The sequence below is a fragment of the Aquarana catesbeiana genome, linkage group LG12, assembly GCF_042186555.1.
Source record: "Aquarana catesbeiana isolate 2022-GZ linkage group LG12, ASM4218655v1, whole genome shotgun sequence".
Taxonomy (NCBI): Eukaryota; Metazoa; Chordata; class Amphibia; order Anura; family Ranidae; genus Aquarana; species Aquarana catesbeiana.
In genome coordinates this window covers 5,486,036-5,509,421 of record NC_133335.1, presented here as the reverse complement: position 1 = coordinate 5,509,421, position 23,386 = coordinate 5,486,036, and the positions used below count along the sequence as shown (strand labels likewise).

General features: G+C 45.7%; 2 protein-coding genes across 2 annotated transcripts in view; both read right to left on the bottom strand.

The window, feature by feature from the left end:
* Positions 1-7,804, bottom strand: part of LOC141113847 (ATP-binding cassette sub-family A member 10-like) — a 95,638-nt gene extending 87,834 nt beyond the window's left edge. Inside the window, exons 1-2 of the mRNA XM_073607167.1 lie at positions 7,668-7,804; positions 295-499 (exon numbers count right to left, since the gene is read on the bottom strand). The gene's annotated coding sequence lies outside the window, so the exon portion shown is untranslated. The remainder of the gene's footprint in view (positions 1-294; positions 500-7,667) is intronic.
* An 11,639-nt stretch (positions 7,805-19,443) lies between these two features.
* LOC141113852 (ABC-type organic anion transporter ABCA8-like) overlaps positions 19,444-23,386 on the bottom strand; it is a 111,355-nt gene continuing 107,412 nt past the window's right edge. Inside the window, exon 38 of the mRNA XM_073607175.1 lies at positions 19,444-23,146. Coding sequence (XP_073463276.1) covers positions 23,054-23,146 — 93 coding nt within the window. The 3' untranslated portion in view covers positions 19,444-23,053. The remainder of the gene's footprint in view (positions 23,147-23,386) is intronic.

Here is a 23,386-nt window from a genome sequence, read left to right as displayed (position 1 = left end):
CAAAGCCACCCTGGCCTTGGCCAATTACAGCTCTCTCTACCGACGGCGCTGTGATTGGCCAAGCATACGGGTCATAGTGCATGCTTGGCCAATCATCAGCCAGAAATACACTGCGATGCCGCAGTGAATTATCGGCCGTGACGCGCCACACGAATGTGGCTTGAACGGCCCATAACGTTCGCAATTCGGCGAACGATCGAACAGCCGATGTTCAAGTCGAACATGGGTTCGACTCGAACGCGAAGCTCATCCCTACTCCTAACTATTAAATTCAGTTGGGTGATTACAACTTACCCTGTAAGTCGAGGAGGGCAACGCAAGCCCAAAAATTCCTTATCAAGCTCAGTGGCCGATATGAATGTGGGCTTCTGGGGTCCCCAACAGTGTCGTGATTCTCATCTGAGGATAGCCCTTGTGTGGAGCTGTCCAATCATCAACAATTCTTGCAGACGTCTAATCCGTTTTTCATGAACGCAGCTCACCAGCAATCACAAAGCCCCTGAGGGAATAAGAAAGTGGAACATTCACTTACTCAGTCAATTATTTTAAAGGTCTACAAAGAAAAGACTACATTTTTATCATGTTCATCCTTAGACAGTCTCTAGTAGTTTTGCTGTACAGACAAGAAAACAACCGCCGTCCCCTATTCCCATCCCCCTCCTATTCATCGAAAGTGGAAAAAATTCCTTTCTGGCTCCGGGAGGCCAATCCACTCCTTCTGCCGGATGAAGAGACCTTCTTAATCTCTCCATCAACAACTGCAATTGTGTATACATACGAAGGGAGGAAAGATTCCAAGCATCATATTCAATTTATCTATTATTCCATTTAGCTGTTCGAAAGATTATTTTTCTTCTAAGGATTTCTCAGCGAAAGTAAAAGTCGATATAAAAACAGTAAAGCAAGAAATTTGAAGCTTTATAACTCAGGAAAGGATTTGTGAAACAAATACAAAAATGTTTCATTTTGGCCTTTTACAATTTGTTACAATGTTAATTATAACAAAAACAGACCTAACTGATGATCGGCATTAATGCAGAATACATGATTATAAAGAGACAGGAGAGGAAAAGTAAGAGGTTAGAGGTCTGGAAGAGCAATGCATGATGGGACTCTGGCTGGGAGCTCTTGGAGATACTGAATACCAGAGGTGGGCAACCTTTTGAGCACAGTGTGCCGAAAAATATTTTCAAAGAAATTGAGAGTGCCGATTTTATAACAAAAAAAGTCAACTTCACACTCTCAATCATGAAAAGCATTTTTTATAAAGTAAATGATGTAAACTACTTGAGTAGTGAGAAATTAACATCCTACACTCATGCCTCAGATCACTGTCTCCCCTGCTCATCTGCCCCACCACTGTACCCCCCTGCACATCTGTCCCACCACTGTACCACCCTGCACATCTGTCCCACCACTGTACCCCCTGCACATCTGTCCCACCACTGTACCCCCTGCACATCTGTCCCACCACTGTACCCCCTGCACATCTGTCCCACCACTGTACCCCCTGCACATCTGTCCCACCACTGTACCCCCTGCACATCTGTCCCACCACTGTACCCCCTACACATCTGTCCCACCACTGTACCACCTGCACATCTGTCCCACCACTGTAACCCCCTGCACATCTGCCCCACCACTGTACCCCCCTGCTCATCTGCCCCACCACTGTACCCCCCTGCTCATCTGCCCCACCACTGTACCCCCCTGCTCATCTGCCCCACCACTGTACCCCCCTTTACATCTGTCCCACCACAGTACCACCCTGCATATCTGTCCCACCACTGTACCCCCTGCACATCTGCCCAGAGGCGTAACTAGAACCTTCAGGGCCCCGGTGCAAGAAACAATGATGCCCCCCCCCTTCCATCCGAGCTCCAGGCTTCCAATGTTGGGAGGGTATCCATGGACATCCTCCCAAAACTGTGCTTCCCGCATGCCCCCTGGGACGTGCATCCAGCGCAATCACAGTGGCCCTTTACCATGTGATGTCAGCTGATCACATGTAAACAGACTTGCCGGTTATCCGCAGCCCTTTCCTCCAGCGCTGTGTCTGTGTGAGGAAAGGACTGCCATTAACTGTCAAGAATGTCAGCAAATTGTTTACACTGATAATCAGTGCCCCAATCATCAGTGCCATGTATCAGTGCCCATCAATGCCGCCTATCAGTGCCCATCAATGCTGCCTACAAGTGTTACCTATCAGCGCTCATTAATTCTGCCTATTAGTGCCCATCAAATCTGCCTATCAGCACCACCTATCTGCTCATTATTGCAGCGTCCATCCGTGCCACCTATTGGTACTCTTCAATACTGCCCATAAGTGCCCATCAATACTGCCTTAGTTCTGCCTATCAGTGTTCCTCAGTGCCCATCCGTGCAGCCTATGAGTTCTGCCTATCAATGCCCATCAATGCCTCCTATCAGTGCAGCCTATCAGTGCCCCCTTTCAGTGCCCCCTTTCAGTGCTCATCAGTGCCTCCTATCAGTGCCCCTATCAGTGCCTTCTTAGTGCCCCCTAGTGCCTTCTCAGTGCCCCCTATCAGTGCCTCCCTTCAGTGCTCATCAGTAAATCCCATTGGGGCCTCCCATCGGTGCCCCCTATCAGTGCTCATCAGTAAATCCTATCAGTGCCTCCCATCGGTGCCCCCTATCAGTGCCCCCTAGTGCCTTCTCAGTGCCCCCCATCAGTGCCTCCTATCATTGCTCACCAGTGCCTCCCATCAGTGCCCCCTATCAGTGCCCATCAGTAAATCCTATCAGTGCCTCCCATCAATGGTAAATGGGAAAAAAATGCAGCGCTAAGAAGTAATAGGAAGTTAGGGTGTAGTGAAACAATTAAGTAAGAGATGCTGTACTGAACAGTAAAGCATATGTGCAAAAACCATAAGTGAAATGAAATGAACAAACACAGTATAAAGTGTCCACATATGGTAAATGGATGATTCCAAACTCAAATTATTAAGAGGAACTGGTATGGACCAAAAAATGATGTGAAACTAGAAAATAAAGTCAATGGTGCACGGTGTGGATCTGTGACTGAGTCAACAACGGGGTACAGAACTTCCGTAGCTGTAAACCAACATCTCGATATGGGGCATCAGAATGAAAACATCAGGAAGTAAGATAAGATGGGTACTCTTACCAGATGACGTGGACTCCACTGTCATATGACATGGAGTCAATGGTGCATGGAGCCAAACCTAGGCTGGAAAACGATATCCGGAACGGTGGAACCTCTGTCTCCCTTCTTGACTTCTCTGGTGGGGTGAAGAAACATCAGGAAGGGCCGCCAACTGGATATCAGCCAATAGACCTCAAGGATGTGTTCCAAGGAGAAGCCGGGGACAGATTTGATCCAGACCCCGTGATGGAAGTAGGGCTACTGGAAGGCAGTTTCTTGCATCGGGATAATATGCAAATAAAAAATAAAAAGCTTCTGCATAGTGCAGGTAAACCAGGGATTTTTATTTCTAAAAATACCATACAAAAAATGGATAAAAGTGATCACAATTAAAATAAAATCTAAGCAGCGTAAGGAAGGGGAGATCGCCCTTCCTTACGCTGCTTAGATTTTAGATTTTTAGATTTTATTTTAATTGTGATCACTTTTATCCATTTTTTGTATGGTATTTTTAGAAATAAAAATCCCTGGTTTACCTGCACTATGCAGAAGCTTTTTATTTTTTATTTGCATATTATCCCGATGCAAGAAACTGCCTTCCAGTAGCCCTACTTCCATCACGGGGTCTGGATCAAATCTGTCCCCGGCTTCTTCTTGGAACACATCCTTGAGGTCTATTGGCTGATATCCAGTTGGCGGCCCTTCCTGATGTTTCTTCACCCCACCAGAGAAGTCAAGAAGGGAGACAGAGGTTCCACCGTTCCGGATATCGTTTTCCAGCCTAGGTTTGGCTCCATGCACCATTGACTCCATGTCATATGACAGTGGAGTCCACGTCATCTGGTAAGAGTACCCATCTTATCTTACTTCCTGATGTTTTCATTCTGATGCCCCATATCGAGATGTTGGTTTACAGCTACGGAAGTTCTGTACCCCGTTGTTGAATCAGTCACAGATCCACACCGTGCACCATTGACTTTATTTTCTAGTTTCACATCATTTTTTGGTCCATACCAGTTCCTCTTAATAATTTGAGTTTGGAATCATCCATTTACCATATGTGGACACTTTATACTGTGTTTGTTCATTTCATTTCACTTATGGTTTTTGCACATATGCTTTACTGTTCAGTACAGCATCTCTTACTTAATTGTTTCACTACACCCTAACTTCCTATTACTTCTTAGCGCTGCATTTTTTTCCCATTTACCAGTTATTGTTTGTCACAATGTATGCAGCTGCTGGCTCACATATATTTTATTTTTGCTATTAGAGCGCAGTGTTTTCTTATTCTCTTGTACCTCCCATCAATGTCCCCTATCAGTGCCTCCCATCAGTGTCCCCTGTCAGTGCCTCCCATTGGTGTCCCCTATCAGTGCCTCCCCTTCAGTGCTCATCAGTAAATCTTATCAGTGCCCCCTATCAGTGCCCATCAGAGTCCTCTATCAGAGTCTTCTGTCTTCTCAGGACAGCACGGCTCTGAGCAGAGAGCGTGTCTCTCCAGTGGCATCACTAGGGTTGGTGTCACCCGGTGAGGAAAAAATTGGTGTCACCCCCCTCCACCAACTATAGCCCCCTTCAGTACAGACACCCCTCCACTAACTGCAGACCCCCCTCTCGGTATAGACCCCCCACTGAGTACAGACCCCCCTCCCGCAGTATAGATCCTCCTCACTAAGTACAGACCCCCCGCACTAAGTACAGTCCCCCCCTCTCGCAGTATAGATCCTCCTCACTAAGTATAGACCCCATCCATCAGTATAGCCTCCCTCATTGCAGACCCCCCATCTATCAGTATAGCCCCCCTCTATCAGCATAGACTCCCATCTATCAGTGTAGACCCCCTTAGTGCAGACCCCATCTATCAGTATAGACCCCCCTCAGTGCAGACCCTCATCTATCAGTATAGACCCCCCTCTATCACTATAGACCCCAGTGTAGACCCCCCTCCATCAGTGCAGACCTCCCCTCCATCATTTCAGACCCCCCCTCCATCAGTGCAGACCTCCCCTCCCTCATTGCAGACCCCCCTCCATGAGTTCACACCCCCCTCAGTACAGACCCCCCTCCATCAGTGCAGGCCCCCCCACAATGCAGACCACCCCCCCTCCATCATTGCAGACCCCCCTCATTGCAGACCATCCCCCTCCATCAGCACACCCCCCCTCAGTGCAGACCCCCCCATTAATGCAGACCCCACTCAGTGCAGACCCCCAACCCATCAATGCAGACCCCCCTCAGTGCAGACCCCCACCCCATCAATGCAGACCCCCTCAGTGCAGACCCCCACCCCATCAATGCAGACCCACCTCAGTGCAGACCACCATCCCTCCATCAGTGCAGACCCTCCTCCCATAGTGTTCCCCCAGCAAATGTCTATTTGGATAAAAACTTTACAGACCTCAGAACAGCACGGGATAGGCACAGCAGCATGTGTCCCTCGGACTCCCCCTCCTCCCCCTGCGTGAACAGAGAGGAGGGGGAGGTGGCTTCGGTCCGCTCCGCTGTACGCCTGTGTGTCTCTCATCTAACAGCACAGAGACACCGGCATTGTTTGTTTTATTTCCCTCTCCGTGTGTCCTCTCTCGCACGGGATGACAGAGGACACACAGCTGATCTTCTCCCCTCTCCGTGCTCCGCGGGCAGTCAAGTGTGAAGCTAAGGAGCTCACATTTCCCGCGGAGCACAGAGAGGGGAGGGGGGAGAAGATCAGCTGTGTGTCCTCTGTCCTCCCGTGCGAGAGAGGACACACGGAGAGGGAAATAAAACAAACAATGCCGGTGTCTCTGCTACTGTTAGATGAGAGACACGCTCAGAGCGCTGTGAAGAGCAACCCGCTGGGCCCCCCCACAGTGGCGGAATGCCGGGCCCCGTCGCAAGTGCGACTGTTGTGACCCTGGTAATTCCGCCACTGCATCTGCCCCACCACTGTACCACCCTGCACATTTCACATTTGTCCCACCACTGTACCACCCTGCACATTTGTCCCACCACTGTACCACCCTGCACATCTGTCCCACCACTGTACCCCCCTGCACATCTGTCCCACCACTGTACCACCCTGCACATTTGTCCCACCACTGTACCCCCCTCCACATCTGTCCCACCACTGTACCCCCCTCCACATCTGTCTCACCACTGTACCCCCTGCACATCTGTCCCACCACTGTACCACCCTGCACATCTGTCCCACCACTGTAACCCCCTGCACATCTGCCCCACCACTGTAACCCCCTGCACATCTGCCCCACCACTGTACCACCCTGCACATCTGCCCCACCACTCTAACCCCCTGCACATCTGCCCCACCACTGTACCCCCTTTCTCATCTGCCCCACCTCTGTACCTCCCTGCACATCTGCTCCACCGCCGTACCCCCATGCTCTTCTGTCTCACCACTAAACCATCTTCTCATCTGTCCTAACACTGAACTTATCTGCTCATCTGCCCCATCATTGTAATCCCCTTTCTCATCTGACCCACCAATGTACCTCCTTTCTCCTCTGCCCAACCACTGTAACCCCCTGCTCATCTGTCTCACCAATGCATCTCCTTTCTCATCTGCCCCATCACTGTACCCCTCTGCTCTTCTGTCCCACCGCTGAACCCCCTTCTCATCTGCCCCATCCCTCCCACCACTGTACCCCCTTGCTCTTCTGTCCCACCAATGTAACCCTGCTGCTCATCTGTCCCATCAATGTACCACCCTGCACATCTGCTTCACCGACGCATCCCCATGCTCTTCTGTTTCACTACCGAATCACCTTCTCATCTGTCCTAACACTGAACCCATCTGCCCCACCAATGTACTTCCTGCACATCTGTCTCACCTTTGTATCCCCTGCTCTTCTGCCCCACCTCTGTTCCCCCTGATCATCTGTCCCACCAATACACCTCCTTTCACATCTGCCCCACTGCGACTACGCAAACTCCCTCTACATAGGACTACCTAAATACCAGATGACACATCTACAAGTCATCCAAAACACTGCAGCAAGACTGGTAACAGGAAAAAAAACCCTGGGAATCAATCACCCTGTCCCTGAGGACCCTCCATTGGCTAGCCATGAAGGACCAGGTTACATTCAAGACCCTCTGCCTCACCCATAAATGCACTCAAGGAAACGCTCCACAATACCTATGTGAGAAAATAAAACACTACACACCTAATCGCAGTCTTTGATCAGCTAACCAAAACCTCCTCCTCATTCCCAAGTCCCGCTACTAATCAAAGGGAGAACGAAGATTCGCAGTCCAAGGACCACGCTCTACCCGCCAACATCTGCATGGAAGAAAATCATTGGGCCTTCAGAAAAAAACTCAAGACCTACCTCTTCTAAGAAACAGGACTAACAGGACGGATCAAGCGCCTTGAGGCGATTCAGTTCGCATTTGCAGCGCTATACAAATCTTTCATTCATTCATTCATTTATGCTCTACCCTCCTGCTTTTCTGTCCCACCACTGAACCCCCTTCTCATGCAGTGTGTTATCGTTTAATAGATGAAGATAAGTGTATAAAAAATGAGGGTTGCACTCACAAACACCCGGCGTTAAATGGCATAAACAGCTCCATAATAGCCTCCTCTCCTGGTCTGTAGGGATCAATTAGCTCACAGCAACTAGCAGCATGATAAAGTATTCCAGTAAGCACAGACTGCCTGCTTCCTTATAACACACACCACCCAAAGCACTCGCACGGACCAGTCCCCGCTGCCTGACGTCACTGGTGGCCGGGGAGGGGATGCACAGTGATACAGCTGACTCATCTAGAGAATTAGCACTATCTTTATTGTAAATCTAAATAAAAAGAATTCTTGTCATATGTAATTAAAACTTATTTAAAAAGTACTTATGTGAACAGTACTATAAAATATACACTATATGTATTAGTTAATATCATCAACAGAAAATTACGCTGCGAGGGGATAATCATACAAATCAAAATACATGAATAAATGATATATAATATATACATAATACAACATCATATTGATAAAGATTCAAGACGTCATGGCATATCCAATGTAGAAATGAATTGTATTATATTATATGGTTTTTAGGTGGTGAAGAAATAAAGTTATATTAAGCTATAAAGTATATGGTGGGGTCCCATACTAAAATGGACCCCTATCTGATAAAATTATAATCTGATTCATACAAAACGAAAGTCTAAAACTAAAATAACGAATATGGAGGATTTATAAATTGAATAGGTATTCAGGGCAGCACAGTGGTGTAATGGGTAGCACTCTCAACCGGCAGCATAAAGGGTCACCGGTTCAATTCCCATCCACAACACCACCTGAATGAAAGGCCAAATAGAATATCTTATACATTGGGTAATTTCATATGAGAGTACCTAGTTCAAGTTCTTTGTTTAACCCTTCTGGTGCCATACTGTTTAGAGTGAAAATCCAATAGGATTCACGTTTGCATAAATGAGCAAAACGTTCACCTTCCGGGATAGACATAGGTATGGATTCTATACCAAAAAGTTCCAACCCTGTAGTGCTGCCATCATGTTTATGCTTAAAGTGACGTGGCACACTATGCTTCTCAACCTTTTTTTCTATGAACCTATGGTGTTCACCAAAGCGGGTCCTTATCGCACGTACCATTCTACCTACATAGAGGTACCTGCATGGGCACCTCAACCCATAGATAACAAACTGGATATTGCAACATATAAATTGTTTAATGTAGAAGGTACGGCCATCTTTACAACTAAATGACTTCTGGCCATGAGAGATAAATTTACACGCTTTGCATTTAATGCCTTTACATCTATAACATCCAATAATGTTAAAGAATTGAGGGATGTTTTGCATTTTCAAGCTTTGTTTGTCTATAAGGTGACTGGGGGCAATTAAACTTTTCACATTTTTCGCACGTGGGAATACTACCCGAGGGGGAGGATTTTTCCAAGTGTATTGTCCTGCCCCAAAGTTGGCCAGTGCTTTTGGACAGCTCTTTTTATAGCCCAGTGCTGATCGTTGAATGTTGTAATAAAAAGAATGTCATGTTGTTCTTTTGCAGATGTAGTCATAATCTTGTTCTGGATGCCTTCTCTATATTGGTCTCTCACCTTTTGAAGGTGATGATCTGCATATCCTTTTTCCAAAAACTTTTTTGACAATATGGTTGACAGATCATCATAATCTTTGGTGCTACTACAATTCATGCGTAGCCTACAGAACTGATAGTAGGGTATGTTATCTTTCCATTTAGGGTGGTGGCAACTCCTCTGATGCAAATAGGAGTTGCCAGCAGTTTCTTTGAAGTAGGTTTTGGATGTGATGTTGCCATCTCCATCACTACCCAGTTCAAGGTCCAAGAATACCAGAGAATGAGCGTCTAGTACATGGGTAAATTGGATACCAAACATATTGTTATTACAATATGAGACAAATTTGTCAATAATATCAGGTGGTCCAATTGGAATGGACCCCCCGGGGGATCTCAAAAGTGATAAATTAACCCTTGGGCAGACACTTGCAAAACAAATAGAAAAAAGCACATAGAATTGTCATCTCTGGATGACGTGTGGTCAAAATCTGTCACTGAGTTATTGGGATACTATGTCATTGAGTTGTGGATCATTATACTTTTTGGTGATTGCCTTAGCGTTATTCCCTTAGCCATAATGTGAACCCATCTGGAATGGTAATAGTCATTTGAAGATACACTCCAATGTGTTAATCGGATTGTCCCTGATGTTGTCTATAATAATGTCCCAGCTGGTTGACATGTGGCTTATAAAGGGTACATGAGGCAATGTTCAGTGTCCAAAAACATAATAAGTAGCCCAACAAAGGTACAGCGATCATCCAATTGCGGCTTCAGTACACTGATTGGCCGACTTTGCTTGAGAATGAATGGTTCACACCGCCTTCACATTTAGCAATAAGAGAGCTCTTTCAGCACACAGTTTTTTCCATCAAGCACTATCTGATGATTCAAGGGAGAAAGAGTATGTCAATACATTACCACCCTATTGGATTTAGTGATCGTTGTGTCCCGTTCGGTCCTTGCATGGACTGGGATCCTGCCAAATTGGTGTCTCCTCTGTGTCTCTTTGGGCTCAGAAGAGCTCCGCAATGGGACAAGCCTGTCCTTCAAAGTAAGGCCGCTGGGTCCACAATAATTGCGGTACTCGCAAAGCGAGATGTTTCAGGTCGGTGTGAAGCAGACGTCTCCAATTCCGCAGTTTTGTTTTAATGGGGCATGTCGTAGGCTGGCGTCATGTGACTGCTGTGACATCAACGCGTTTCACTAAAGCGTTAGCGGAGCTTCGTCTGGACTAGGGGGGGCTAGGGGCTGTCAGTCTCTTTTACCGATGAATCCGTTCCAACAGTGCCACCCAAGTTTTCTAAAAGGGGTACACACATGTCATTTTCTGGTTTCCTGAATGAGGTGATCCATACATAGTCTGAACAGAGTTATCATTGCCAAGACCTACCATTAATTTCCAATTTATTACGTCATCACTTCATCTTTTCCTAAGACTTCCACCAAACACCCCCCTATGATTTAGGCCAATAATGACACAGTAAATTAGCTGAGTGCAATGACTCACATATTTCTATCAATGCGTTAACCACCATACTTTGTGGGACCGTATTGATCCAAGCGCATAAAGCATACACAAGTGTGGAGTAAACACAAGGAAAGGGAGGATCAAAGATGACAGAAGGACATAAAACTAATAGCAGGATGACCTATGGAAAAGTAGGGCAAGACCAATAGGACATGGGCCCTACGTATAACAATAGTGATAGATAAATAAATAATACAAGGGAGATGTTAACTTAGGAGAAGAGGATTTAAATTGGAATTATTTACAAAAATTGATGGAGGATAGGAAGACCAGAAGGGAGAGGGAAGGGGGAGGGAAGGGGAAGGGGGAGGCAAGGGGGAGGGAAGGGGAAGGGGGAGGGGGAGGGGAAAATAGGGAAAAAGGGGAGGGTTAAGGAAAGTAAGGGGGAGAGAGAAGGGGAAGGGGAGGAGGGAAATTGGGGGGGAGGGGGAGGAGAGGGGGGGGGAGAGGGAGGGGGGGGGAGGGGGAGGAGGGGGGAAAGGAAAAAGAGGGAAAGAGGAAAGAAAGCGGGAGGGAGAGAGAGTGATAAAAGGATCTTGATGAAGGGAGTTCAGGATTTGAGGAAGACCTGGAGATCCAGTTCAGTGTTAAGTCCAAGGGGGGCACGGGACCCCAACCGATAAATCCACCTTTTCTCCTTCTGGAGAAGGATGCGGTTGAAGTCGCCTCTCCTTGATGGTAGTTTGAGTACATAAATGCCTTTAACCTTCAGGCCATCAGGTGTCCCTTGATGACATAAGGCAAAATGTTTAGCCAACGGTTTTTCTTGACCCCTTTCTGGATCTTTCTCCTTTTCTCCCTTAATCTTTCGTTAATGCTCACCAATCCGAATTTTGAGGGATCTTTTGGTCTTGCCAATAAAAAATTTTTGGACAGGGACAGATGAGCATATAGATTACTCTACTTGTGAAGCAATTGATAAGGTCTCGAATCTCAAAAGATTGCTGTCCTTGTGCATCCTTGAAAGTAGCTGTTCTGTCTACAAATGGGCAGATTTGGCATCTATTACAAGGGTACATTCCTTTGCTCCTGGGGTATTCGGATAGCCAGTTGGGACTGGGTTCTTTTGTGAATTCTGAGCGTATCAGAATATCACCCAACTTTCTGGCCCTCCTGGCCACCAAATTTGGCAAAGTTCCCACTATATCTGAAAGGCCAGGGCCATGCAACAGAATGCCCCAATGTTTTCCCAATATTCCACAGACCGACTCCCACTGTGCTCCGTAAGATGTAATTACTCTTACTGGTCCAGGTCAGATAGTTTTTTAGTCTTCAACTTTGGTTCCAAAGAGAGAAGACTTTCTCTATTTCGGCATGCTGCTTTGACCCTGGCCCTACGGATTTGTCCATGGGAGTACCCCCGCTCTCGAAATCTGGTATAAAGGTCAGGATTTAACCTTTTTAAGGTCACTTCTTCTGGTGCAATTCCTTTTTATTCTTAGAAATTGACCTACCGGGATCCCATTTTTAAGCCAGGGGGGATGGTGGCTATCAGCCCTTAAAAAGGTATTGGCCGCTGTCTTCTTACGGAAGGTACGTGTACATAATCTCCCCTCCTCAGTCGAAATCAGTAGATCAAGATAGTGCTTGATGGAAAAAACTGTGAGCTGAAAGAGCTCTCTGATTGCTAAATGTGAAGGCGGTGTGAACCATTCATTCTCAAGCAAAGTCGGCCAATCAGTGAAGCCGCAATTGGATGATCGCTGTACCTCTGTTGGGCTACTTATTATGTTTTTGGACACTAAACATTGCCTCATGTACCCTTTATAAGCCACATGTCAACCAGCTGGGACATTATTGTAGACATCAGGGACAATCCGATTAACACATTGGAGTGCATCTTCAAATGACTATTAAAATTCCAGATGGGTTCACATTATGTCTAAGGGAATAATGCTAAGGCAATCACCCAAAAGTATAATGATCCACAACTCAATGACATAGTATCCCAATAACTCAGCGACAGATTTTGACCACACATCATCCAGCAAAGACAATTCTGTATGTTTTCTTCTATTTGTTTTGCAAGTGTCTGACCCAAGGGTTACTTTATCACTTTTGTGATCCCCTGGGGGGGCCATTCACAGTGAAACTGCATTATATCCTTCTTTTTCATCTGAACTAGAGAACTTTTCTCCATTTCTTTCTTTTGTACATGCAATTTGTTGTATTGATGCAAATTCATTGCATGTCAGTTTCCCTGTCAATGGTATGCTGGTGTCCGGACTTTCAGTGTTTTTTGATTGTTTGTGTGTATTGTTGTGTGTATGTGTTTTCATGTTTCCCTGAATGTTTTAACAAGATTATCCTTTTTGGGGGATTTCCTTGAGGAAAAAACCCTGAAAAGCACCATGTATGAAGCTGTCTCAACATTTACAGTCGCATTTTAAATTTATGTAGATTTATGTAGATTATGTAGATTGCGCCCACATTGGGATTAATACATTTTTGCATTTCTATAGAATCAAAATCTTGACCAAGACTTTCTGTTGCGGAAGTAGCCGCTTTTTGATCCTGGTAGTATTACCGGGATTTTTCTTTTGTATGCTTTATTCCAAAATGGATTAAATTCATTATTTTCTTCAGAATTATACAAACAATCCCCCATAATGACAACGTGAAAGAAGTTTGTTTGAAATCTTTGCAAATTTATTAAAAAGAAAAAAAAGAAAAAACTCCCATATACATAAGTATCACAGGCTCCTCCCATGTACAAAAGTATCACAGACTCCTCCCATGTACATAAGTATCACAGACTCCTCCCATATACAGAAGTATCACAGACTCCTCCCATGTACATATGTATCACAGGCTCCTCCCATGTACAGAAGTATCAAAGACTCCTCCCATGTACATAAGTATCACGGGCTCCTCCCATGTACATAAGTATCACAGGCTCCTCCCATATACAGAGGTATCATAGGCTCCACCCATGTACAGAAGTATCACAGGCTCCTCCCATGTACATAAGTATCACGGGCTCCTCCCATGTACATAAGTATCACGGGCTCCTCCCATGTACATAAGTATCACAGGCTCCTCCCATGTACAGAAGTATCACAGCCCCCTTGCTATGACACTCAGAATTGAGCTCAGGTGCCTCCTGTTTCCACTAATAATACTTGAGATGTTTCTACAACTTGATTGGAGTCCACCTGTGGTAAATTCAGTTGATTGGACATGATTTGGAAAAGCACACACCTGTCTATAGAAGGTCCCACAGTTAACAGTGCATGTCAGAGCACAAACCAAGCCATGAAGTCCAAGAAAACGTCTGTAGATCTCTGAGACAGGATTGTATGGAGGCCCAGATCGGGGGAAGGGTACAGAAACATTTCTGCAGCATTGAAGGTCCCAGTGAGCACAGTGGTCTCCATCATCTGTAAATGGAAGAAGTTTGGAACCACCAGGACTCTTCCTAGAGCGGTCCACCCGGCCAATCTGAGTGATCGGGGGAGAAAGCCCTTAGTCAGGGAGGTGACCAAGAACCCGATGGTCATTCTGACAGAGCTCCAGCGTTTCTCTGTGAAGAGAGGAGAATCTTCCAGAAGAACAATTATCTTTGCAGCACTCCACCAATCAGGCCTGTATAGTAGAGTGGCCAGACGGCATTACTTAGGAAATCAATCCTCAGTAAAAGGCACATGAAAGCCTGCCTGGAGTTTGCCAAAAGGCACCTGAAGGACTCTTAGACCATGAGAAACAAAATTCTCTGGTCTTAATAAGCAAAGATTGAACTTTGACCTGAATTGCAAGCATCATGTCTGGAGGAAACCAGGCACCGCTCCTCACCTGTCCAATACCATCCCTACAGTGAAGCATGGTGGTGGCAGAATCATGCTGTGGGGATGTTTTTCAGCGGTAGGAACTGGGAGACTTATGTACATGGGAGGAGCCTGTGATACTTATGTACATGGGAGGAGCCTGTGATACTTATGTACATGGGAGGAGCCTGTGATACTTATGTACATGGGAGGAGCCTGTGATACTTATGTACATGGGAGGAGCCTGTGATACTTATGTACAGTATTTTTCATTTTTTTTTTTTTTCATTTTTTTTTTTTAATTCATTTGCAAAGATTTCAAACTTCTTTCACGTTGTCATTATGGGGATTGTTTGTAGAATTTTGAGGAAAATAATTACTTTGATCCATTTTGGGAAATGGATAAAATGGATACAGCTGTGCAGAGGGGTTACAGCAATATAATTTAAACATAAACTGCAAACTTTATTCTTATCTCTGTCTCCTTGATGCTCACAACCTTCCATTTCTTGCACAAGTGTCACAAAGACATGAAGTCAGGAAAAATCTCCATAGTGGGGTCAAAGACAGCAATAAATACCTGGCCAAAGTGTTCACTCATCCCCGGTCTACACTGGCTGGAGTTAGCCTTCAAGAAATACTCAGGATGTATCTACAAATACAATTATTTGATTTCCTAAGTAATGCCTAGCTAGACTAATGGGCAATCTCTTCACCGCTGACCCAGGAAAACCAATCAGACATTCCTCTTCTCTCTATGACTTTGAATGCAGCTTAGGGGCTCCCGCTCAGTCGCCCAAAATGCAGTGAGGTGGAAGCTGCTAGATGGGTGCAGGCTGGAGTGAGATCATCTAGACTCAGGATACACTATGGAGATAAAAAGGGTATTTTCACATCCGCACACCTATCTGACCATGTCATTATGAAGTAAAAGCAGCCACAGCTCGCTCCATCAGAAGCCATGCCCAACGCATTTCGCCCTGCCCTTGGGGCTTAATCATGGAGGTACCTTAAGCCCTGGGAATGGGGCAAAACATGTTGGGGGCATGGTTTCTGATGGAGTGAGTGGAGGCTGCTTTTACTTCATAATGACATGGCCAGCATCACGTACCTGGAGATGGTGCTTGACGTTGAGAGGAAAGCGATCTCTTACACCTCCGGCCTGGTGCTAAAGTAAACAGGAAGCCTGGAGTGGCATGAGTGCCTAGAAGTTCAAATTGTAAAGGCTGCAGATGAGGGGTTGGTGCTTACTTCGATGCAGGCTGGATTGTGACGCAGGGCAGCAGGTAGTTGGCAGGCTGGAAGGTAGCAGACAGCAGGTACTTGGCAGGTAGCAGACACAGGTACTTAGCAGGCTGGCAGGTCACAGGCAGCAGGTATAAGGAGGGCAGAGCAGGGTCAGGCAAGCCGGGTCAGTCAGGAGCATGTCAGGAACACAGCAGTAGGCAGCAGAGTAGTCAGGTTCAGGCTGGAGTTGGAAATGGCAAGCAGACAGGCAGAGGGATCAAGCACAGACATGGTCGAAGAGCGAGCCAGGGGTCGGTTCAGGTAAAGTAAAAGCGTGGTCAGGTGGATCAGAACGCCAACAGGAGATTAAACACAAGAAGCAGGTAGCAGAAAGCTGTAAATCTGTAAACCATAAGTAAGGTCCTAGTGCAGCAGAGGTGTTTATATAGCCCACTTGGCGCCACTCTAGTGGCAGGCGTGCACGCCGGTACACACATGTCTGCGCATGCGTGCAGGTCAGGCTAACAGGGATTCTCTGACCATGGGTTTGGCTAATAAGATTTTGCCATCTGTGGATTTGGCTAACAGAAATTCTCCACTGACACTTAACTATGTGCCTGGGCATATTTCTTCTTTCCTGACACCATGATAGGTGTGCAGCTGTGGGAATACACTTTTATTCCCATAGAATATTGTTCTCTTTCTTATATATCGGCCACAGTGGATAAATCCTTGTACACCCATCCATTTATTTCACTGCTGCTGCTCGACTTGGAAAAGTAGGTCCTCAAAAACCTTGGGAGATGTCAAAGTGACAAGATACTCCTAACTATCAAATTCAGTTGGGTGATTACAACTTACCTTGCAAGTCGAGGAGGACAACGCAAGCCCGAAAATTCCTTATCGAGCTCAGTGGCCGATATTAATCTCTAGTAGTTTTACTGTACAGACAGGAAAACAACCGCCGTCCCCTATTCCCATCCCCCTCCTATTCATCGAAAGGGGAAAAAAATTCCTTTCTGACCCCGGGAGGCCAATCCACTCCATCTGCCGGATGAAGACCTTCTCATTCTCTCCATCAACAACTGCAATTGTGCATACATATGAAGGGAGGAAAGATTCCAAGTATCATATTCAATTGATCTATTATTCCATTTAGCTGTTCGAAAGATTATTTTTCTTCTAATGATTTCTCAACAAAAGAAAAAGACGATATAAAAACAGTAAAGCAAGAAAATAGAAGCTTTATAACTCAGGAAAGGATTTGTGAAACAAACACAAAAATGTTTTACAATTTGTTACAATGTTAATTATAATAAAAACAGACCTAACTGATGATCGGCATTAATGCAGAATACATGATTATAAAGAGACAGGAGAGGAAAAGTAAGGGGTTAGCGGCCTGGAAGAGCAATGCATGATGGGACTCTTGGGCTGGGAGCTCGTGGAGATACTGTATACCAGGGGTGGGCAACTTTTTGAGCACAGTGTGCCGAAAAATATTTTCAAAGAAATTGAGAGTGCCGATTTTATAACAAAAAAATGTCAACTTCATACTCTCAATCATGAAAAGGATTTTTTTAATAAAGTAAATGATGTAAACTACTAGAGTAGTGAGAAATTAACATCCTACACTCATGCCTCAGATTACTGTCCCCCCTGCTCATCTGTCCCACCACTGTACCCCCTGCACATCTGTCCCACCACTGTACCCCCTGCACATCTGTCCCACCACTGTACCCCCCCTACACATGTACCCCCCTACACATCTGTCCCACCACTGTACCCCCTGCACATCTGTCCCACCATTGTACCCCCTGCACATCTGTCCCACCACTGTACCCCCTGCTCATCTGTCCCACCACTGTACCCCCCCTGCACATCTGTCCCACCACTGTACCCCCTGCACATCTGTCCCACCACTGTACCCCCTGCACATCTGTCCCACCACTGTACCCCCCCTGCACATCTGTCCCACCACTGTACCCCCTGCACATCTGTCCCACCATTGTACCCCCCTGCTCATCTGTCCCACCACTGTACCCCCTGCACATCTGTCCCACCACTGTACCCCCCCTACACATGTACCCCCCTACACATCTGTCCCACCACTGTACCCCCTGCACATCTGTCCCACCATTGTACCCCCTGCACATCTGTCCCACCACTGTACCCCCTGCTCATCTGTCCCACCACTGTACCCCCCCTGCACATCTGTCCCACCACTGTACCCCCTGCACATCTGTCCCACCACTGTACCCCCTGCACATCTGTCCCACCATTGTACCCCCCTGCTCATCTGTCCCACCACTGTACCCCCTGCACATCTGTCCCACCACTGTACCCCCTGCACATCTGTCCCACCATTGTACCCCCCTGCTCATCTGTCCCACCACTGTACCCCCTGCTCATCTGTCCCACCACTGTACCCCCTGCTCATCTGTCCCACCACTGTACCCCCTGCTCATCTGTCCCACCACTGTAACCCCCTGCGCATCTGCCCACCAATGTACCCCTGTTGTGGAAATTTTATGAAAATGTATTTTAATATGTATTATCATAGTGTCTCTCAGTGTTAGTTCTCCAGCAACCCGCTCTAAAGAGCTGACTAGGGCAGACTGACGCTGGTTAAGATCCGTTCGGTAATGGAAAACTTCCTGAGGTTGGAGAGAGGTGTTTAACTTTAATCCCCTGCTCATCTGCCCCATCACTGTACCCACCTGCTTTTCTGTCCCACCGCTGAACCCTCTTCTCATCCCTCCCACCACGGTACCTCCTGCACATTTGCCCCATAGCTGTACCCCCTTTCTCTTCTGCCCCATCACTGTACCCCCTTGCTCTTCTGCCCCATCACTGTATCCCCTTGCTCTTCTGTCCCATCACTGTACCCCCTTGCTCTTCTGCCCCATCACTGTACCCCCTTGCTCTTCTGCCCCATCACTGTACCCCCTTGCTCTTCTGCCCCATCACTGTACCCCCTTGCTCTCTTCTGTCCCATCACTGTACCCCCTTGCTCTTCTGTCCCATCACTGTACCCCCTTGCTCTTCTGTCCCATCACTGTACCCCCTTGCTTTTCTGTCCCACCACTGTAAGCCCGCTGCTCATCTGCCCCATCAATGCACCACCCTGCATATCTGCTCCACCGATGCATCCCCATGCTCTTCTGTCTCACTACTGAATCACCTTCTCATCAAACAGGGACCACCCTCCCCCAGCAGAACTGCACCCAATCTTTTCCCCATCACAAAAGCTGACGATCGAAGCTACAGCAAAGTTGGAGAACCAAACAATGTTTCCCATCTTTTACAATGTGTGGGGGGTGCAGTGCCCCCCCCCCCCCCTCAGTGCGGGTGTGGGGAATTCTGAAATTGGAATGTATTAGTGTCTCACCAACACTTCCCTGCACTGCTCTGCTGTTGGGGAGGGAGTCGAGTGCTAGAAAAAGAGGCTTTGATTGCCGCTTGCGGCACCAGTACAGGGGTTGCCTACCCCTGCTGTATACAGAGCATCCGGAAAGTATTCACAGCGCTTCACTTTTTACACATTTTGTTATGTTACGGCCTTATTCCAAAATGGATTAAATTCATTATTTTCCTAAAAATTCTACCAACAATCCCCCATAATGACAACATGAAAGAAGTTTGTTCGAAATCTTTGCAAATGTATTAAAAATCAAAAACGAAAAAACTCCCATATACAGTGGGGGTGGAAAGTATTCAGACCCCCTTAAATTTTTCACTCTTTGTTATATTGCAGCCATTTGCTAAAATAATTTAAGTTCATTTTTTCCTCATTAATGTACACACAGCACCCCATATTGTACACACAGCACCCCATATTGACAGAAAAACACAGAATTGTTGACATTTTTGCAGATTTTTTTTTTTTTTTATTCCATAATATTTTATTGGTAGAATAAAAATAAGGTTTACATTGCCTTTGGTTACAGAAAGTGAGTCAAAACACAGTATTCGGCAACACTGACATTCAAAGTTAACAGACAATAACTCTTGTAATAAAGATAGAAACATAAATGAAAAGGGGACTTTTCTTTCGCTGACTTTGGTAAGGTGTACCCTTATAAAAAACAATGAGATATAGTTGTGAAAGGTCACTTATGTATATGCATATGTTCCACTGCTATTAGTTCTGTCTGGTGTTTACGGATGTTTGGGTGTATTTCCTCAATAAAATCGAAACTTTGCTTTAATACAGTGGCTAATGTTAAGTGTCTATTTCCGTTCAATATTTGATCAGCTAAGGATGATTGAACATCAGTGTATACAAAGAAAGGATTCTGTCTGAAGGGGACCTAGCTTATGGTGTAAACCTAGATTTATAGGAAAAGAAAGATAAAGAGGGGTAGGGAGCGAGGGGGGAAGAGAAGACGGCGAGTGGAGGGGGGGGAGGGAGGAGGCAGTGGGGGGGAGAGGATAGAGTCAGTAGTATCTTGCAGTCTCCGCCACCATATTTAAGGGTTTGCATTCCCGCAGGGAGGATTGCCCAACTGGTGGGTCCTTAGGTGGGAACGTGTAAAACGTGTCAGGCGACCTCCCCCATTCATCCCTTGTTTAGGTGGGGGAGGTCGGCCACCACATACTTTAATAGATTTAGCTTCTGAATGATATAAAGAAGTTAATAATAGTTGCCAGCGTCTTAGGGATCGCGATCTGTGTGGGTTTGGTTGGTCAACTGTTTATATTGATCAGTGGTACAGAAGTGGGACCAGCATGCCCATGTGTATGAGAATTTGGTTGGGCAATCTTTGGCTATGGCGATCAATTCCTCCATTTCCGCAATTTTTTCTACTCGTTTGAGCCATTCCGGGATAGTGGGCGCATTTGTTGTTCCCCAGTGGAGAGGGATACACAACTTGGCTGCATTTAGTAAGGGTGGTATTAGCGTTTTGCGATATTGATGTACCGGAATGTCCGAGTGATGAAGGCGGCATTGTGCTGAGGTGTGCTCTAGAGTATATGTGGATATTTGTGAGGTCAGTTCCCTGACTTGGGTCCAAAAGGGCTGGATTAAGGGACAGGACCACCATATGTGTTCTAGTGTACCCACTTCAATGGTACATCTCCAGCATTTGTCAGATAGGGTAGGATAGTATTTGTGGATAATTACGGGGGTTCTGTACCAACGCATTAGAATTTTATAATTATTCTCTTGAATCGAGACATTAAGGGAGCCTTTATGTGCTATCATAGAAATGTGTTCCCATTGTGCCTCTGTTAATTCTGTTTGTAGGTCTCTTTCCCAGTTTACGCACGCTTTGATAGTTTTCATTGAGCCTCCTGAGGAGAGCAGGTTTTTGCAGATTTATTAAAAAGAAGAACTGAAATATCACATGGTCCTAAGTATTCAGACCCTTTGCTCAGTATTTAGTAGAAGCCCCCTTTTGATCTAATAAAGCCATGAGTCTTTTTGGGAAAGATGCAACAAGTTTTTCACACCTGGATTTGGGGATCCTCTGCCATTCCTCCTTGCAGATCCTCTCCAGTTCAGGTTGGATGGTAAACGTTGGTGGACGGCCATTTTTAGGTCTCTCCAGAGATGCTCAATTGGGTTTAAGTCAGGGCTCTGGCTGGGCCATTCAAGAACAGTCACGGAGTTGTTGTGAAGCCACTCCTTCATTATTTTAGCTGTGTGCTTAGGGTCATTGTCTTGCTGGAAGGTAAACCTTTGGCCCAGTCTGAGGTCCTGAGCACTCTGGAGAAGGTTTTCATCTAGGATATCCCTGTACTTGGCCGCATTTATCTTTCCCTCAATTGCAACCAGACGTCCTGTCCCTGCAGCTGAAAAACACCCCCACAGCATGATTGCTGCCACCACCATGCTTCACTGTTGGGACTGTATTGGACAGGTGATGAGCAGTGCCTGGTTTTCTCCACACATACCGCTTAGAATTAAGGCCAAAAAGTTCTATCTTGGTCTCATCAGACCAGAGAATCTTATTTCTCACCATCTTGGAGTCCTTCAGGTGTTTTTTATCAAACTTCATGCGGCCTTTCATGTGTCTTGCACTGAGGAGAGGCTTCCGTCGGGCCACTCTGCCATAAAGCCCCGACTGGTGGAGGGCTACAGTGATGGTTGACTTTCTAGAACTTTCTCCCATCTCCCAACTGCATCTCTGGAGCTCAGCCACAGTGATCTTTGGGTTCTTCTTTACCTCTCTCACCAAGGCTCTTCTCCCCCGATAGTTCAGTTTGGCCGGACAGCCAGCTCTAGGAAGGGTTCTGGTCGTCCCAAACGTCTTCCATTTAAGGATTATGGAGGCCACTGTGCTCTTAGGAACCTTACATGCAGCAGAAACTTTTTTGTAACCTTGGCCAGATCTTTGCCTTGCCACAATTCTGTCTCTGAGCTCTTCAGGCAGTTCCTTTGACCTCATGATTCTCATTTGCTCTGACATGCACTGTGAGCTGTAAGGTCTTATATAGACAGGTGTGTGGCTTTCCTAATCAAGTCCAATCAGTATAATCAAACACAGCTGGACTCAAATGAAGGTGTAGAACCATCTCAAGGATGATCAGAAGAAATGGACAGCACCTGAGTTATATATATGAGTGTCACAGCAAAGGGTCTGAATACTTAGGACCATGTGATATTTCAGTTTTTCTTTTTTAATAAATCTGCAAAAATGTCAACAATTCTGTGTCCCAGTAAGCAAGTGGTAATGGTGATTGGTAAATGTAACATTGGTTAATGTAATAGGTAAATGTAACCATTGGGTAATGGTGATAGGTAAATGTAGCCATTGGGTAATGGTGATTGGTAAACGTAACCATTGGGTAATGGTGATTGGTAAATGTAACCATTGGGTAATGGTGATAGGTAAATGTAACCATTGGGTAATGGTGATAGGTAAATGTAACCATTGGTAATGGTGATAGGTAAATGTAACCATTGTTTACATGTATTTGTTATTTCCCTTTGTGCTGTCTAAGATTATTACATTATATCCCTTGTTTCAAAGACCTATGTATTTCCTATGCTCCTTAACTCCATATAGTGGCCATCATGTGGTATTTTACTGCCCATAATAAAAGAACATTTGTCCAATTAAGAAAATAGCCTAAAGAACATTTTTTTTTTGCCCACTTTGCACAGAATGAATCTACATGTAATTGTTAATCTATAGATCCCTGAAAACACGGCTCAAAAGGCTTCATAATCTGGAAGTCTCCAACACTTGTCATGCTTTCCTCGCTGGTCAGGTGACTTGATTTCGGCTTCCACCACAATATCCATCTCAGTGCAACTTCTAAGGCAGAGGGTTCAGCCGCACACACAAGGCACATAATAATAATAATAATAATATTACAGACAATGTTATATCTCTTCACCCCCCCGTTGCATCCATCGGAATGGTGAATCCAAGTGGAAGTCTTCTTTCTCCTGTTCTTTGGCCAACTCAAGGAAGACCTGTCAGTAATCAAGCAACAAAAAATAAGCTCCTTCTTACCACACCTTACATTCATAAACATGGCCAGGAAAATAAAGCAAGTTAGAAAAGATAAATCTTCCATTTTTTCCCTACTTCTGCTGTCCCCTGAGACCCGTATTAGATTTCCTAACCATCTGCAAGCCTACATAACAAAATAAATCACATCAAGGAAGTAGGGATTTTATCACCATATTTCTCAGTGTTCATTGGATATCAGT